This window comes from Alligator mississippiensis, chromosome 7 (assembly GCF_030867095.1).
Source record: "Alligator mississippiensis isolate rAllMis1 chromosome 7, rAllMis1, whole genome shotgun sequence".
NCBI classification, from domain to species: Eukaryota; Metazoa; Chordata; order Crocodylia; family Alligatoridae; genus Alligator; species Alligator mississippiensis.
In genome coordinates this window covers 56,767,124-56,786,420 of record NC_081830.1, presented here as the reverse complement: position 1 = coordinate 56,786,420, position 19,297 = coordinate 56,767,124, and the positions used below count along the sequence as shown (strand labels likewise).

At 40.5% G+C, this 19,297-nt stretch overlaps 1 protein-coding gene across 8 annotated transcripts in view; it reads right to left on the bottom strand.

The window, feature by feature from the left end:
• Positions 1-19,297, bottom strand: part of U2SURP (U2 snRNP associated SURP domain containing) — a 78,227-nt gene that overhangs the window by 28,153 nt on the left and 30,777 nt on the right. For 5 of the 8 annotated variants that reach the window (XM_059731001.1, XM_059731003.1, XM_059731004.1 and 2 more), the window contains 11 exons: positions 15,558-15,652; positions 15,448-15,483; positions 15,279-15,361; positions 13,020-13,185; positions 11,906-12,117; positions 10,896-10,939; positions 7,277-7,381; positions 5,292-5,362; positions 5,049-5,208; positions 1,895-2,057; positions 473-552 (listed from right to left, as the gene is read on the bottom strand). In XM_059731001.1, coding sequence (XP_059586984.1) covers positions 473-552; positions 1,895-2,057; positions 5,049-5,208; positions 5,292-5,362; positions 7,277-7,381; positions 10,896-10,939; positions 11,906-12,117; positions 13,020-13,185; positions 15,279-15,361; positions 15,448-15,483; positions 15,558-15,652 — 1,215 coding nt within the window. Of the gene's footprint in view, positions 1-472; positions 553-1,894; positions 2,058-5,048; positions 5,209-5,291; positions 5,363-7,276; positions 7,382-10,895; positions 10,940-11,905; positions 12,118-13,019; positions 13,186-15,278; positions 15,362-15,447; positions 15,484-15,557; positions 15,653-19,297 lie in introns of those variants that run through there. The other 3 variants (XM_059731002.1, XM_059731007.1, XM_059731008.1) reach the window with 2 other exon arrangements.

Below are 19,297 nucleotides of genomic sequence, written 5' to 3'. Positions count from 1 at the left end.
GGGGCACATGACTTCTGAGAAGAGGCTGAGGGAACAGGGCTTATTTGGTCTAGAGAAGAGAAGACTGAGAGGGGATTTAATACAAGCCTTCAACTACCTGAAGGGAAGTTCAAAAGAGGATGGAGCTAGACTGTTCTCAGTGGTGGCAGATGACAGAACAAGGAGCAGTGGTCCCAAGTTGAATCAAAGGAAGTTTAAGTTGGATATTAGAAAAAACTCTCTCACTAGGAGGATGGTGAAGCACTGGAACGTGTTACCTAAATATGTGATGGAAGCTCCATCCTTGCAAAGCTGTGGCTAGAGTGATCTAGTTGGGGCTGGTCCTGCTTTGAGCAGGGTTTTGGACTAAATGACCTCCTGAGGTCCCTTCCAACCCTGATTTTCTATGATTCTTTAAGATGGGATGCATTTTTTAAATATTAATACATTCTTTTATTTTGATTGACAATAATTTAAAAAAGCTGATACTTACAATTTTCTATAATATGAAGCATTGGCAACTTTAGCTGAAGAGTTGTATAACACATCTGATACCAAGTATAATCTTGCAATCTATAATAAAGAATGTCCAAATTAAGACCAAGTTACTTTAAAAGTTGCATTGTGATAATACTGTACTCTCTTGGCATAAATGTTAAAGACAGACAAATTCAAGAGATGTTTTGCCATTTTCAATTAAGCTAGCAAGATGCAGCTGTATTTTTACTACACATTAGCAGGTAACTAGTATTCTTTTCTGTGTTTTGAATAATGTCTTGTAAGAAAAGTCATCAAATCTTCAGTACATACATGAATTTCATACTCTTATCAGGAAAAGATTTTAGATTTCTTATTTTTACTTCCTGTATTGGAAATTGCATATTTGTCCATGAAGATAAAAAAAGCTAACACTTGGAGGTACAAAAGGCTAGCTTAGGAATGAATGGAAATCGGTTTCAAGATTAAAAAAAAAAAAAAAATTGTAAGTAAGTAAAATGGTTACAAATGCAGGAAAAAAAGGATCATCAACGTCAAGTCCTAGTTTTAAAGAAACTTAAGGTGCAAATAAACACTGCCCTTGCGTGGGCATAAGAATTTTTATGCCATCAAAAGTTATAAGCAAACAGACATCCTAGCCCATTATTATGTTCTAAGAGCCCAAAAATGTTGCTGCTACCAAAGGTAGTCACAGTTTGTGAGGACCTCTGTTTGCTTATTGTGCATCCTGGGAATCTCCCTGCAGGGGACTTCCCCAGTGCTTGCATCAAGCTGCTACACCCCAACTTGGGGCATGCTCCTGCAAGTAGACAAACTCATGCAGGGGTTCCCTGCACCAGAGGAATCCCCTGCAGAGGATTTCTGCACAGTAGATATTTCACTGCAACACAAGAGTGCAGACAGTCCAGCTTTTTCTCCCAGAGCAAAAATGGCTGTTCTGGGAAAAAAAGAACCTAAATATAACAAGATAGAAATTGTTCCTGGGAGAGTTTCTCCTGAGAGACTGAACATCTGTCACACTTTCCTGCTGCTTACCCTCCTTCGAGGTCTGGCAGGAGCTGACCTGAGGGAGCAGCACCAAAAGCCCCCTGGCCTGGTTCTCACACTGGAATCCCAGCATCAAAAGCAGTCAGGGGGCTTTGCCCCACTGCTGCAGTTCCCCTGGGAATAGGACAAATGAAGCAGCCCACACTTTCCCCGAGCTTGAATCACTTCAGTCTCAAGGTGAAAGGAGCAGGAGAGAGGGAGGGATGCAGACTGAACATCTGTACTTTTTCCTCCCCCATGAATCATTTTGTACTGCTAGAGTTGAACATTTGTATGTGCCCATGATCTGTGCAATAACAACTTTTCCTGCAATATGTGCATAAGCAATCCCAAAAAACATATGCAATATGATTAAGGCAAATGATCATACCTTTTTGGGAAGAGGAGTCTTCAGAATGGACAGCGACTCAGTAATGCAGTCTACAATTTCTTCAGCAGCTTCAGCATTATTAAGACAGAAAACCATTGCATCCCCAATATCATTCTTACGAGGCGTTAATCCACGCAGGATTTCCTCTAATTTGTCCCTCTGTCTAAAATTTCATACAGTGTTTTAACATGTTTTCGTATAAATTAGCAGCCCTTTTGTCAAAAAATTCCTAACTTAACATGTGGTGGGTTACATTTTTTTTTATGGCCAAAATAACCACGACAATTTTATAATTTATTGTAGTAGGTTTGCAATGCCTAAGATGCATATGTATTTAGAAGATACGCATTTACTGCTTGTAGAGAAATCTTGGGGAAGCTATTGAAAATAACCACTGCAGAACAAATACTGATGTGAACACACTTACTCCAAAGTGTGGCTTTATGCAAGTGTAAGCATGTCAGCATACACACACGGGGATAGTGAGGAATTGCTATTCCATGCTTTTCCTCATATAGGTAAGACCTCAGATTAAAAACAAACAGACAAAAAGCCCAAATCTGTTCACTCCCTTTTAAAAAGTTAAATTGTAAGAAGTTAAACAGCAAAACATCACAGATCATTGTAATCTCTCTTATCTCCTTGCAGTTATAACCCATTTCTAAAACTATACTTGCTACAGTAGTTATATTGCTGAATAGAAAACAAGGATAGAAAAATGGAAGCTGAATCTATAAAAGGAAACTCAGGTAAATTCTATTACACTGACTTCAAAGACCTATTCCTGACACATTATCTGTGTGACAGGATATCAGGCTGGCGACTTCCAATCTAAGAGGCTGTGGATGCAAGCAAGTACACAAAACTATTCTTTGCCATGTGACTCTGCATTGTGCATACTAATCAGGGAATCCATTTGTCAGATGTATTTGTAAGAGGATTATTTTCAAGTTTCTATTCTGAACTGAACTGGAAATACCATGGTTGATTTCAATAGTTCACTGACAAAGTTGGTCTTGTACCAAAACACTTTGATCATGTCAACTTTTGTTATTAGCATGTCATCACAGGGTAAGTGGAAGAACAGAACATTTGTTGTACTGTTTCCTTCTGGCTATAAGTAGCTCTTCCTAGGGATGTGCGAAGCTTCAGTAGCTCATTCAATTCGGAGGAGATTTGGCCCTATTCAGCAGCCAAATCTACGAATCCAAATAGAACTGGGAGACCCATTAAAAGGCCCAAATCAAATCAGAAGCCTCTGAATCGATTCAGAGAGATTCAGTGCCGGTTGGGAGATTCAACCATAGACTAAACAGGCAGCAGTCCTCGACCACGCTGGACATAGCTGCCTCCAGCTGGTAAGTCTGCTGTGGTGGGCGGAGGGGCAAGGAAAGGAGCATCGGGGGGTGGGGACGGCAGATCAAATGCCCCCACAGCGAGGGAGGGATTGGGGCTGGGGCAAGCCAGGGCAAGGGAGCATAGGACTTAGGGAGGGGAGCTCCCACCACTGTGCGCCACTATGCACCCCCAGTTCAGGAGCTGCTCTTTCAGTGGCTCCTCCTGTGGCTCTTGCCACCAGTCCAGGAAGGCAGGGAAACAGGTGTGCGCCCCCAGATCTGCGAGGAGCGGGCTGGGCTGGGCTCTAGACAGGGGGCAGAAGGCACTGGAAGCGGGGACTATGCCCTCCTGCTGCTCACCCAGCAGGGGCGGGAAGGCATGGGACAGTGCCACTGCGCTGCCTCAGACAAGCAACGGGCAGTGGCAGAAGCTGCTCCAGCCTCACCGCATCTCTCAAACAAGCTGCTAGCTGCCCAGAGCACAGCCCTGGCTCTACCTGCCCCACGGAGTGCAGGCCAGTGGTGGGCAACTGGGGCAAGCCTCCTGGAGCACAGCCCAGCCCACCCCACGCAGATCCAAAGGCACAGGCCCGCTCCCATGCCCTCCCAGACTGGTGGCGAGAGCCACCAGAAGAGCCATTGGAAGAGCAGCTCCTGGACCACTGTGCAAGCAGCAGCAACAGGGCATGGGGCCGGACACATGCACCTGGATCAGGGCAGGGCCAGCACCAGGGGCTATGGTGAATTTTAGGGTGGATGCACCCCATATAGCTCCTGCTCCACTGCGCTCTGCAGGGTGAGCAGAGCCAGGGCTGCGCTCTGGGCTGTGGCTGAGGCTAACCACCCAGAGCACAGCCCAGCAGCAGGCAGCTGGGGTTAGCCTCCTGGAGTGGAACTGGGCTGAGCCTGCCCCGTGTAGATCTGGGGGCACACGCCCACTCCCATGCCCTCCTGGACCGGCGGCAAAAGTTGCCAGAGGAGCCACCAGAAGAGCAGCTCCTGGACCGACGGCACACAGTGGCAGGAACCCCTCTCCCTGAGTCCCACACCACCCACCATGGCTCGGCAGCTTGTCCCAGCCCCAGCCCCAATCCCTCCCTCGCTGTGCAGGCATTTATCTGCCCCCGCCACAACCCTTCCCTCCCCCCTCCGCCCACCACAACAGACTTACCAGCTGGAGGCAGCTGCGGTAGAGAACTGCTGCCTACTTAGTCTATGGCCAAATCTTCGAATCCGATTCAGCAGAATCGGATTGGGACAGTGACTCAAATCACCAAATCCAAATCGGAATCAAATACTTGCCACTTTGCACAGGCCTAGCTCTTCCTTATTTTAAATTTTTGGTCAGTGGAATCAGTAAATATAAAAATTTAAATATAAAACAGCTACTCCCCTAGTTACTGAAGTTAGGCCAACCAAATTTTGCTGATAAAATATGTAAGCAGGGACATCATTAACATTTAGCTCTTTTCTGATATCCAAAGCAGCCAAAGTCTCATGAAACCAGCAAAACATGCCAGTCTAGAGTGCAGTATTATACTACTACACTGCCAGAAAGTAGAAAGAAAACCAGGCAAAAAATCTGTGACAATCTTCCCTCCAATTCCCTGTAAATACAAGACTCTTCCAACTGAACAATCTGAGCATTCCCTTCCACATAAACTATAGTAAAAAAAAGAACAAAAGAAATAAAATTTAAAGGAGAGCTCCTACTTAACATTCCAACAAATATTGTACCATGTCAAGATTTACACATTGTAAAGTTTGCAAAAAAATATTCACAAGACAGACCCATTTGAAAATGTAAAAGCTCTTACTCCTCCTTAAGTGCACCCTTCTTATTAGGTTCCTCTACAAATGCTTCAGTTTCTTGCTCTTCAGACATCCCATGCAGGTATGGGTTTAATGGTGGCGGCCTCCAAAATGATCCATTTTTGAACATACGAAAATCTTCTGTCCTCCATTTGGTTGGAGCATCTCCCTAACAAAAACAAAAATATATCATATTTGGTGTTTCTGAATTTCATATTTAAAACTGTGAACCGCCACTAAAATGTTACTTGCCTGTAGAATTGAATAAAGCTTCCACCTGTAGTAAACATGGGCTGGAGTTTGGTTTTCAAATAAAAACCTAAGCCAGAGATGGAGAGAAAAAATAAAGTATGTTATGAAGTATTTAAGAGATGTGAAACCCAATAGGAAATGTATCATCTAAAGCAGAGGTATCAAACATACAGCCTGTGGAGACGGGTCATCCAGTCCCACAGAATTTCTTGTAGCCTGGACCACCCACCTCTGTACAGCATATTCGGTAAGTGGTGCTCATCACCATGGCTGATGGAGCCTCTGCAACTGTGGCAATCCCTGCAGGTGCCAAAGCTGTCATTTCCAGAACCAAGGGAGTTCATGATACTTGTCTACCCTCACCCTTTACCTGCTGCCAAAAATCAGTGTTTCTAGTCACCCCTAAGGACTAAGATTGGTGGCAGGGAAAAGGGGGTGAGTGGCAAAGGTGTTAATTTCCTGGGTTCCAGAGTTACACTGCAAACAGCAGCTCTGGGTGCCAGGGGATTAATTAGGCCACTGCCTGTGGGTTACTTGATCTGTGAGAAGCCTGAGGACCTGAATCTGTCCCACAGAAAACCAGTTTAGATTTGGCCCATAAGTTTGACACCCCTGATCTAAAGCTGCTGATTCCTTTCAGATGCAACTCCTGCCTATCATGCGGGCAACACAGTACATCTATCCCACATTCTTGACATTTCTTGAAAGGCTACTCCTAAAAAGGTCCTGATCATCCCAGCCACACCTGGAAAAGCAACAGTATGAAGCTGCTGCATATATATTCCCTACTACGGTCACTCTCAAGACTCCAGCTTCTGGTAAGAGCTGCCTGCTATGGGGGATTGTCCCCCAGAGCAGTCCGCTGCCAAATGTCCCTGCTTAGCAGAAAGGAGAGGAAGGAAAGCAGTTGGTACACTTGGGAGCACCTCTGCTAGAACACACTGAGAACACAGTAACAGACATACACAAAGTCAGCAAAAGTGAAATAACGGTCTTCCACAACATTAGTACAGCTGGTAGGAAACAGATGAAGGAAACCCACAACATGCAGAAAGCGCGTGACGAAAACTAAAGTTCCACGAGGACTTCGTGAGCACCAGAAAAGTAGAATTCTGGTAGCTGAGCTGGTGAAACTATGCAGACTAACTGGCCACATAACACTGCTGACTAGCTACTCTAACATGGATGCTATGCAGGAGGAATTTCCCAGCCTATGAGCACATGGCTCAGTTACTCAGGTGGTACACTAAACAGTCAAAGCTTGCTGAAATTTTTCCAAAAAACAAACTGATTCGACAAAAACCCTACTCATGGGAATGTTTCGATAATGCTGTTGTGCTTCAAGTTTCATTCACTACCTGTATTATAAAAATCAAAATGATAGTTGAAATGAAGCACCTCAACCTTACTGAAATAAATATTTTGTAAGGTCACTCTTGTGTCTCCAAAATTAATTTTCTAAGTATTTCACAGAAATGTTGACCTTTCCAAATGGAACAAGAGTAAATTTCAAAATAACCATTCTTGTGAAGCAGAAATTCCAAGTTCCAAGCAGCTGTAACAGGATCTAATTCAAATTCTGTTAAAGTTAATGGAACAACTCAACTCCTATGGACGCTATCCAATTTATATTTTCTCATTTGTTACTATTTTTATCAATGACTTTTGAGCTGTTCAAATGACAAGGAGCTGTGTATTATTTGAAAAATAGATTTACCAGATTAGCTTTACTATAGAATTACAGTATTTTTAAATGGACTAGTCTATATGACATGAATATTAATTTCAGTATCAGTACCACATGAATTGTATACATCTGCTTGTACTTGAAGGAGAACTTCTAAAACTCTCTTTCAAAATTTAACCATGTACTCAAAATACTCACTTAGCATCTGCCATTACATTTTTTTTTTTTAAAAGATAATGCTTAGCAATAGCTCAACTAGATTCTATGTTGTTATATATTGATAAAAAAAAGCACCTGAACATTGGATTGTTGATTTCTCTGTTCATGATCATGGCTTCAAACATAGGCCCTTCACGTACCACAAACTCTATCATTCGATGAATCAATGCGAGCAAATTCCTACAACAACAACACAGTTAAAGAAAAATTGATTCAAACCTAACATTATAAAAACTACACTTCACCTAAAATACTATATCTGTGCAGGAGATTATTTTGCTGTACTGTTAAAAAAACTGTATAAAAGATAAGGTAACAGAGCAATGTTATAGCCTTGCGTTGTGAATATAGATAGGCATTATAAAATAAAAACATGCCTGATTATGGTGGAGTGTGCATTTTCTAAGTGAAAATATTATTTCTAAATTTCAACAAGCTGACTTACAGTCATGAGTTTTGCCTTAATAAAAACTACTTTAATAGTACTTATCAAGAAAAATGGGCAAATGAACATAAAGTGTGGCCTAAGTTAGTTAACAGAAAACAATCCCTAAACTAATTTTGTGCAGTTGTATCGAAAAATTAATCCAGCTTCTGCACAATATCAACTACATGAACGCTGAACTCAAAATTAAAAACACGCGTGATCATTTTAAAAGATTTAATAGAAACTCCATCCAGCTTTATTGCCAAATAAATGCAAAAGAAAAACCAAAATAACTGATGTTGCAAACCATGCATCAAGTTTCCCAACTCAGAAACCAGATGGAGATTTTATTAAAGCAAGCCACTGAAGAGGCAACATCCTTTTGATCAAACCTTAAAATGGATGCCATTGGAACAAAACCATACATCATTTACACCAGATAACGTTTCTTCCATTTTATAACTACCTAAACTTAAACCAAATGACATTTCCAAAAATTAAAAAAGCTACACCAATTTTGTTCTGCACAACATTCAGAGAAGCATGTCAGAAAAATGTTTTGGATTGCATTTGAAAATGTAGATCCACTTAACAAGTGGTAAAACAAATACTAACTTATTCTCAGAAAATATTCGTTATTTTTAATTGACCTTCTGTGGAATATACTAATATTACAGGCAAAAATGATTTTACATTGTAAAAGAGGATCCTAAATTTTCAAATACCATTCACAGCAACACAGTACATGAAAGCTTTGAGGCCTACAATTTTAGCATGTAATGCAAGCAAAACAAGTGTAGCTTTTACCCCATAAGTTATCTAAACACAACAAAAGGATATTGGCTCTTTGAACACGTACTGTAAATTTTTATTTTAATGATTTTAAAACAAGTTATAACTCAGAATGCATTATAATTTAATTTATTTTTAATTGTTCATAAAAGATACAGGAAAAAATCATTTGTAACCACATAACAAAGTGCATATATGATCACTAGGTGATGGTTATTTTATTTTTTTACCATCTTATCTATTCAAAGTTCTGTTACAGATAAAAAGTGCTTAACTGGATTGTTTTTTCCTACAAAACTAAAAACTAATAAAAAGAAATTTAAGACTCAAGTAACAGAATATGCCCCTATAGCCTTAATAATTTGTAAACAGTCTATATAAATTGCATATTAGCACTAAAACTACATTTCCTCCAAATGTTACAGAAAACACCAACAGTATCGCTCAGTTTAAGTCCTTCCCAAAACTCAGTTTTACAGAAACCCTTTTTGACAATCCTGGAAACATCTGCAGAAGACAAATCAAAATAATTCTGCAGCCATTTCATTTAGTGCAGTGTTCTGGAAGTCCAAGTAGAAAGAAATACTTAAGTATGTGCAAACTGCATTTGAAAATACCAGTACAGTAAAATTACAATGATGCTGATAAATTCACAGATCTGAAGTCTAGCACAAAGTGATAGCCTCTTGCCTAACATCCTATATACCGCAACCACAGAACTTCATTCAATAATGCCTCCAACAAGTCTGATACAAAGTGCGGTTGAGCAAAAGGCATCTTTCTTAGGATGATATAAAGTTTTGAAATAAGCCTGGATACAAACCCCCTCCCCCCCACCACCACCCTCAAACTTATTACACTCCTCATCTGATAGAGGTGATCATAACAATTTTAGCACTTACAAAAGCACTGAATACTTTAAAATTAGTTTATTTAAATACTGATTATACAAACAGGAAAAAAATTATTAAACTAGAAAATAAGTAGCACTAAAAAATAAGTGCTGCTAGAAAATAACAGGAAGGAAAGAGATTTTATATTCTTGTACTTGGATTCTGTAGACATTTTACACATCACTATATAGCATCACTGCAATTAAGCACCTATATTAAATATTTGCCCTATACTGTGCTTTCCCATCTATTTTGCTAAAACCACAACAAGTAAGTTATCAGCAAGAAGAAAATATGTTTAAAGCTATTTTCAAATACAGTTCAGTTCATGTGAAGGGTAGAAATAGCATGTGAACTTTCAAAATGCTGCAATAAATTAAATGGTAACATAGCTTTCTTTGAAAGCTACAAACTACAGACATTCCATAGTTTAAAAAAGAAATACTTCCTATACTAACCAAAAGACCTTACTAGGTAAATTCCTGGTGGTCACTATAGCTATCCCACATCACTAGTCAGCAAAAAGTTGTACCATCCTGAAATTCTATCAAAATTACAGATGCATCTGTGCATACTAGAAAAAGTGTTCAATACTACTGCCTTAAGCTACTTATACAAATGCCTTTTTACAAAAAAGGGGGCTATTTTATGACAATTAAAACAGTGTAGTACAAAAGGATGAGTTTAAAGTGCATTATTAAAAATGTTAATTATCTTAAGTTGGCCAACAAAAAAAATGTCTTTCAATTATAACAAAACCACATTTATTGGAGCCGATCGTACCAATGTCTGGTCAAAAACTGTATACTTTCCCAATCCATCCCATGATGTTTTCCTGGTCCCCCGCTGCCGCAGACAGTTCAGCTGGTGTTGCTCACCAAGGCCAATGTCAAAGAGAATTTGGTAGTCTTTCGTGCTCATTTAATTTTATAACAGTGTTGTGTTCTTATGTTTGGAAAAAGGTTTTAGCTTAACTGAGCAAGGGTATGCCTATATTAGTGAGAAGATAGAGGTACTTCTATAGGTCAAAATAAAATACTACTTCTTACTGCTGTTTGTGATCTATGAGAGCCCTTTCCCAGTGATCACATATCTAGCTGACAGCTGTGCTACTTGCATTTAAAATAAATACATAAATAAAAAAGGAGGAGAAAATAAAAAGTATTTGAAGCTGGTTTTGTTTATATGCTCAACTGAATCAGGGTTTTGAGTTTAATCTATGTAATCCAAAGAAGAAAGCAATATCACATTAGTTATAGCAATGTTACAGCTCAAAAAATATTCAGTTGTTAACAAATTGTCATGAAGGTTAAATCTTTCCTTGGATAAGGGTTCACTAATGAAATAACTAGCATTCAATTTGCAACTGGTAATCATATTATTCTATTCTTCTCCAACAAAAAATGCTGAGATAAATATAAAATACAGGCTATGAAACAAATTAAATTCTGCTATAAGGAATATGGTAGAACCATTGCTCAGTCAAGCCATTACCTTTTCCTCAACATCACAATTTTTCTTTAAAATTCCGAAGGGGATATTTTCTATATTTAGATGAGTAATAATAAAGAAAAACATGTACCTTTCTGTTGGGATAACCACTTTGACTATGGCTTGCGACAGAGTCTGTATATGAAGTCACATCAGATAATAAACATAGAATATGTGAGTATTGTTAACAAGTAACAAGCAAAAATATACATATGCATTGAAAATACTACACATCTATCACAAGATTTGCAGGCAATCACTGCTGTGAAGTTATAACTAAGCAAGTACACAAAAAGCAAATGGTTGTGTTCAGTGAACAATGAAGGTTCACTAATTGTAAAGTATCAGAACATTCCTGTCAGAATGCACATCAATGCACTGAATAGGTACTACACTGAGAATAATTAGAATAAGGAGTTTTAAATGTATGAAACAAATTCTAAAGTATTTGACTTGGAACTTTTTATTACTTTGTTCCCAAGCCATTTAAAATATAACCCTATCATTTAAGTGTCATTCATTAAAGAATCAACATTTTTTTTTTACAAATGTAATATCAAGTTGGGTTGTGTTTAAAAGATACTTACCCTTCAGTTTAAAGTCATAGCCAATGTTCTTTAAAAAAAAAAATCTCTGAGAACTCTCACTCCACAATTATCCTCAAATAAATTATTCAATATATGAATTACCAGTCTTCTATGTAGAAAAAGTATCAGCTCATTCTAGTGTAAAAATGAAGCTACCGAACTTAAGCATTTTCTTTAGAGGAAATAATTTAGACACTGCAAGTTTGGCAGCTAACAAAGTGGGGGACGTAGGAGAAAAAATCCCAGGGAGCCTGGAGGGGGAAAATGATGGCCAGATTTAAAGGAATAATTAAAAAAAACAAAAACAAGGCCCAATATACTGCAACCTAATACACTGACACAATGTCTCACAAGGAAGGTCCCTTGGTTTAAGGCAAGGAACAACTCAGTTCAGACATCTTAGGGCAGCGAAAAACCAACTGAACAATGCAATTTTCTAAAGCCATTGAAAAAAGACTATCATTGATTTTGTATTTATAATTTAGATTTGGCCCAGCGTACATTCTTAAGTTACCTTCTCAAAATCCTCCTTGTTTTTTGGTGGTGGTAACATTGGAGCATTAGGGTTCTTCAATCTCTCCCGAGGCTGAGCATTAAAAGGCAGTCCTGATGGAGGTGGTGGGAGAGTATGCTCCATCATGGAAGGTGGAATGTATATTGGATGCGGTGGAATAGGTACAGCTTTGCCCCAACCTAGCTTCATTTCAAAAGACATAATCATCTTGCCTGCAGAAGTAAAAAAAAAAAAAATACAGTTTATAAAACTTACCTTTCACTTTTATTTTTCGTCACTATTTTTCATTCCTATGTTGCATCCACTGAATCTGTCTGCCTAAACTCAGATTACATGTTTTTACTGTTGTACATGCACTGTTACTTTAAAACTTTAAGTGACCACTCATGACAGCAAGTAATTTTGTAGTTCACAAGTGAAAATATATATTTACATATATATTTGTTAAACTACACTTAAAACAACAATAAATGATGTACTGATGAGAGTGTCTTCCCTTCGTGTTAGTTACATAAAAGCACTCCTCAAGTCTTTTTGTTACTGGGTCTTCATTTGGCAGATTTTTCTCTCCTAAACTTGCTAGCATTACAGTACAATATTTACACATCAAGGCTAATTCATCAAATTAATTTGATTCAAATCACATTGATCAAATTTTCATGCATGTTACATTAGATCTAGACTACACTAGTGTTTTGTTGGTATAAACATAATTTTTAAAAAATAAGTAAATAAAACATATTACCCCCAGTAGATGTTACTATATCAACAGAATTTCGAAATATAGACTGTGCTTCATGTAGTACTACTGTATCAAACCTAGCCAATTCCTTATTAATTACTGTAACTATTTATATTATAATAGTATCCTTATCACCTTTTACAACATGGAAGACTGGTTTCCACTCTCAAGGAAATGGAAGCCATTATGACTGAAACACCATTTAAAAGTTAATCAAGTTGTACAAGCAAGTAAAAATAAAATATGGCAGGTTTTCAAATTTTTTTCCTAAAACATGCCTTTTTCCATTGCTTCAACAAAAGAAACTTAACTCCAAAATTTACATTACAAGCCTCTCCCAATAAAAGTAATGCAATTTAAAATCTTGTTTACCATTTAGATTCTTCAGTGCTCGTTCAGCATCTCTCCTGCTCATAAAGGCAACAAAGCCACAATTTCTCTCTCTCGCTCTTTCTTCATCAGTTCTTGGCCACATAATTTTAACACTTGCTAATGGTCCAAAGCGTCCAAATTCTTGGCACAACATCTCTTCATTCATCTACAAAAAAAGAAAACTAAAATTAGCAGGCAACTTCAGTTTTAACAAGGCCCCTAACCATATTGTATCCAACTGCTAAAATATTATTTCTCTCTATTCCCTGGGAAACAGGGGACTACAAATATATCTAGAGGGACAGTGAGGGAGCAGTAGTTCTTACAGAAATCAATCTACAAGAACGTTCTCTTAAATACAAATGGCCTAGGCTTCATACAGACATTAATTTCTACCGGAAGGCATTCCATGAGACACATGGGTGGAGAGCTTCTTAGGAAAACTCTCTAGGCAAGAAGCACTAGAGGGCTGCTCTTTGAACCACCCCTGCCCTTAGAGGAGCCCATTAATTGATAGCCTACCATCTACTCTGCCTGCAGAGAGTAGGAGGGGGAATTCTCCCAAGGTGGAAACCCTCTCAGTTTTCCCTCTGCAGGAGAACAGCTCTACTCCTTGCCCTGTTCTGGGCTGACCAAGAGCGCAGGGAAGGCAGGCAGAGCCCTCAGATACTACAGTAAGACTCCACAAGCCTCGTCTCAGGGCCGTAGCAGCTGACCCAGAACAGTGCAGAACAAGGTGGTGGAACGGCTCCTAAGTCCTGCTCTCAACAGCCAACTCTTGTATCACCAACCCACCGCTCAGCTGGGCAACAAGGGGAAGCTAACAGGAGCCAGTACAGCCCCCTGCCTCTTCCCAAAACCAGGGACTGCCTGATTTGGTGAAGAGGCAGGAAGCTGTGGCTGCCTTCCTCAGCTCCTGGTCTACATGGAGGGAAGGGGAGGGGAGAGCAAGAGCTGTCCCCTGTGCCTTCTCATGAGTGGAGTGACCCGTTTCCAGAAGGCACAGGAGCCTGTCCCCTGGCTCGATTCCTCCTGATCTCCAGGAGTTAAATCTAAAAGAAAATGTAGAAATGTTCCATCTCCTAGAAGAAAGTCTCCCAGAAGCAATTTAATGCTGGTTTTTCCAGGGTTATTTTTCTCCTGAAGGGGACATTTCTGCTCCAGGAGAAAAAGCCTGAACATTCTCCCAGTGGAAAAATGAATGTCTGTACATTGCCCTATTCTAACCAAAGAACACTCAGGGTTCAGCTTTTCTGGTAAGAAGACTGGTCTTTTGATGAAGGTTGCCTCCAGAAATTTATAAACTCAGCTTGGTTCTCTAAATGACTTTTTCTGCATTTATCCAAGTAAACAGAAACCTAAAATACAACAACTGTGTAGAGAATATGTGAATATAATAATGACCAGGTTCTTTGGGTAAATCTAATATCTTTTATTAGACCAACTCAAATAGTTGGAAACATTTTTCTTTGCTTTTGGGTACAGATACCCTATGTCAAGCTGAGGAAGCATCTGCAGTTGGTCTGTGCTCTTCCTGGATGGAATAGTATAGTAAAGCAGCCAGAGGCTAGTATGTATGCAAGAAAGCCAGTCAGTGAAAATGAATATTGAGGTAGTCAATGAACGAGAGAGGGGTGGGAGCAGGGGGAAGGAGAAATGAATGTAACAGTAGTCCTTAAACCAACATGACTACAACCTACACCCCTAAATAGTAGTTTCTCCATACAGAAAACTCATGAAAATTAATTCATGAGAGTGCGGCTTAGTAAATCTGTAGATAACATGCAATTATGTGGAGTTGCAAACACTCCGATGGGCAGAGCTAGGATAGACTGAAGGATAGACTAGAGAAGTAGTCTGCAATCAATGAGATGAAATTCAACAAGGACCAGTGCAAAGTCCTGCACTTGGGATGTAATAACTGCATGCACAAATACAGTACTACAGAAAAGGACCTGAGGATTCCAGTGCCTCAGACTTCAGCAGAGGAAATGCAGGTTGAGAGTTCGGCTGATTATGAGGGCTGTCAAACACTGGAACAGGCTACCCAGAAAAGTCGCTGAATCTCTAACTTTGGAAATTTTCAAGAGCTGGTTAGACAGACCCTGGGCTGGGATGGTTTAGGCAGAGATGATCCTGCCTTGAACGAGGGGCTGGACTAGATGACCTCATAAGGTCCTGTCTAGCCTTACTTTCCTATGAGCCTAACTAGATACAATATAACTGCTGCTTTTAGTAATTGATTATATCCAACATTACCTGAGGATTAATGTTTCCAAGGTACAAATTGGTTGTACTTGGATCCCCAACATCATGCGATCCTGGTGCATAATCATCCAACACTATAATGAGGAGAAAAAGATTATAATCCAAAGTAGAAATTTAAAAGACAATATTCTACTAAATGAAAAAAAAGAATTTATATTACCACCAGATGATCTGTTTCTTCTTGAAGGAGCATCCACTAAACAAAAGAATACACAATTTAGTCTACAGATTTTATAAAACAAAAAAAATGATAAAATAATAACAACTTACTTGAACGACGCTGGCCATCTGAATCCGATTGAGGTGGCTCAAAACGACTTAATCTACCTTTTGTTTTGTGTCTTTCATCACGCTCCTCCTGAATTCTATAAAAAAAAATAAAATATTAATAGCAATTCACTATACTTCTAACAAAGATTTTAAAAATCACTTCAAATTGAGTCTAGGACTATATCCTAGTATTAAATTTATTGTTAGTTAAAAATTATCAAAATACCATATTTACTTGAATATAAGATGATCCAGAATAATTCAATTCTATATAGGGAAAGTATACTAATTTGCTAAAAATTTCCAGGTATAAAATCAAATTATTGGTGGTCTCCCTTGAATCTGTCCACCCCTCCCACTACCTACAGCAGGGAAAATAAATCTGAGCTCGCTGCCCCCCCTCCCCTCCCTGCAAATTCTTCCCCCTGCAGCCCCTTTCCAACCTCCTTACTATCAGACTTTGCTATGCCTGAGTATATGGAAGAGAGGAGCAAATCTGAAAACACTAACTTTAAAATTAACATATCCGTAAAAAAAAAAATTATAAAATTACTAAAAGTATCCATAGGCTTAGTTGATCCAAAATTGATACATTTTGCCTTTTTTTAAACTGATGCAAGTTTTAGCACAGGTACTCCATGAACACGCTGTTAAACAGCACTTTTGCATCTACTTTTATATAGCGCAAACTATGCATAATATTAGTCCAAAGCCAAAAGGTTCACGATTTGCCATACAGTTCTTTGGGCTGGGCCCAGCAGGGTCAGTGTTTCAAACCATGATGACCCCACAGTTCCGCGCTGCTCAATACGTGTGTATACTCCAGATACTCCAATAAAGGATCCATGTGCTAATTAACCCCAACTCATGGCTGAAACCGGGTGTTCTTGTCACAGGCCCTGGGATCCTCCAAAATGTATGCGCAGATGAGATGCAGGGCAACCTGGTCTGGCTTTACCTCATGGCAGGCAGGGCCACACTAATCATGTGAGACAGGCTGAGCAAAGGGACAATAGAGGGATTCTGAGTGAACTGTTTATGTCCCTGTTTGGTGATGTTTGCCAGACATTTATGGCTGGTAAAGAAACAGGAATCATTGAAAATCGGAAAGAAAGGCACAGTTCAGTTGTGGGAGAAAAGAGGAAGTAAAAACATATTCAGTGTAGTGGCTCACAATAACTTTAAAAAGAGGTGGGAGTGAGGGTGACTGTGAACAATGGGCACTACCACACATCTTATTCATGTGGGCTGTACTAACCCATCCTTGTGGTAGATTCCTATCAGCATATCAAATTTTGATACACCAGAGAGGTGTGGGGGAAAGTCCATGCGTTCCTCCGGGTGGTGACAGGTTTCAGAAACCTGACCAGGAAAGCGGCTCTCTCTATAGGCACCTGACCAGACAGCAAGGGATCCCATATTGAGGGAGTGCTCAAAAGCCACCATGGCTCACTAAATGCATCCAGGAACGTCTCAAAGCCAAAAAGGAGGCATACACCCAATGGAAGGGAGGGGCCATCGCCAAGGAGGATTATACCTCCATTGCTCGAGATTGTAGGGGAGCTGTAAGGAAGGCTAAGGCAGAGATGGGACTGGGACTAGCAACCCGGATCAAGGATAACAAGAAGTCCTTTTTCAAATACATAGGGGGTAAAAAGAAGGTACCGAGTAATGTGGAGCCTCTGCAGGACACACTTGGAAATCTGGTGGTCGCACCAGACGACAAAGCTAACCTCTTTAACAGATTCTTTGCTTCCATTTTTCTGAGCAGGGATAGGGACATCCCGCCCACTGGGATCCTGGACGAACCAAGGGGAGGCGCAGCCAGGCCCAGGGTCAGTGAGGACCTAGTCAGGGAATTTCTGGTGGGACTAGACATGTTCAAATCAGCAGGTCCTGACGACCTCCACCCCAGGGTGCTGAGGGAACTGGCAGAAGTCATTGTGGGACACCTGGCACAGCTTTACGAGCACTTGTGGTGCTCTGGTGAGGTGCCTGACAACTGGAAAAGGGCCAATGTGGTCCCCATTTTCAAAAAAGGGAGGAAAGAGGACCCAGAAAACTATAGGCCTGTTAGTCTTACCTCGGCCCTGGGAAACCTCTTTGAGAAAATTATCCAGAAGCACATCTGCAAGGGACCAGCAGGGGAGGTTATGCTTAGGGGCAACCAACACGGGTTCATTAGAGACAGGTCCTGTCAGACCAACCTGGTTGCCTTCTATGACCAGGTCACAATCCTTGGATGCAGGTGTCATGGTGGACGAAGTCTTTCTGGACTTTAGGAAGGCCTTCGACACTGTCTCTCACCCTATTCTCATTAAAAAATTAGGTGACTGTGGTGCCAACACTTACACAGTCAGATGGGTCGCAAACTGGCTGGAGGGCCACACCCAGAGAGTGGTGGTGGACGGGTTATTTTCATGGGCCGCTAATGTGGGAACGCGTTCAGGGGGCTGGACTCAATGATCCTCCGGGGTCCCTTCCAGTCCAAATGTCTATGAAATCTATGAAAGAGCTTTGCCAGGGGTTCTGCGATGACCTCAGCTAGTTTCTTCAACACTCTCAAATGGAGTCCATCCGGTCCCTCTGACTTATGTCTAGCTTTTCTAACTGGTATTACACCCACTCAGCATCCACAGTGGGGACGCTGTCAGTCCCAGCATGTCCCCTATGAGCCTTATCTCACTTGACATTCCCCATGGTCCAGTGAAATACAAAAGCAAAGTGGGCATTCAGGAGTTTTGCTTTTTCCTGAATATCAATTACCAGCTGTCCCAAGGTGCTAAGCAGGGGTCCTGCACTTCCATTTGTTTTCCTTCTACTGCCTACATACCTAAAGAAGAACTTCCTATTATCCTGGACTTCTGTAGCTAACCTAAACTCTGTTGCCACCTTGGCTTCCCTGATTATTTCCCTACAAGTGCTGGCCACTGTTGTATAGTCCTCCTTGAGGACCATCCCTAGCTTCCACTATGCATACATCTCTTTTTTCTTTTTTAAGAGGACCACAATGTCCCTATTAAGCCAAGAGGGCTTACCAGCCCTTCTGCTGCCTTTCCTCTTAGCAGGAACAGTTTTCTTTTGTGCTTTGAGAACCGTATCCTTGAGCAACAACCACTCTTTGTACACCCCTTTCGCCTTCCCTTCCTGGTCCCACATCGCCTCCCCTCTGAGTCTGTCGAAATCAGCATTTTTGAAGTCCAGGACTTCAATCCTACTGGTTGATTTGTCGACCCTGCAGCAGACAATGAACCAGATAATTTCATGGTCACTGTCGCCCAGGTTATCCTCAATACTCAAGCCACACACCAGACCATCTCCCTTGGCCAAGACCAAATCTGAGAGTACTACCTCTGGTTGGCCCTTGTACTTCCTAGGTCAGGAAGAGCTCCTCGAGCTCCTTGGCAGAGTACTGGAGGTGGAGAATATATTTCTTAATGTATTTACTTTTGCGAAAAAAAAAAATAAAATATAGCATATCAAATGCAGCATTTTGAACACCAAATGGAAGGTGTCAAGGCTAGCTCTGGCCCTCCTGGTACCAACATAATAGTACCTCCAGGCCTGGTGCCTGTTCCCTGCAGAGGGAATGCCTTCCTGTTATTAGGGCCACACACACACACACACACACACACACAAAAAAGGTTTTCATCAGTATATTTGTCCAATGTGGCCATGTGTTTTATAGTCATGCTAAGTGTTGAATGCATTTAATCAGCTTCATAGTTGGTTTCCATTAC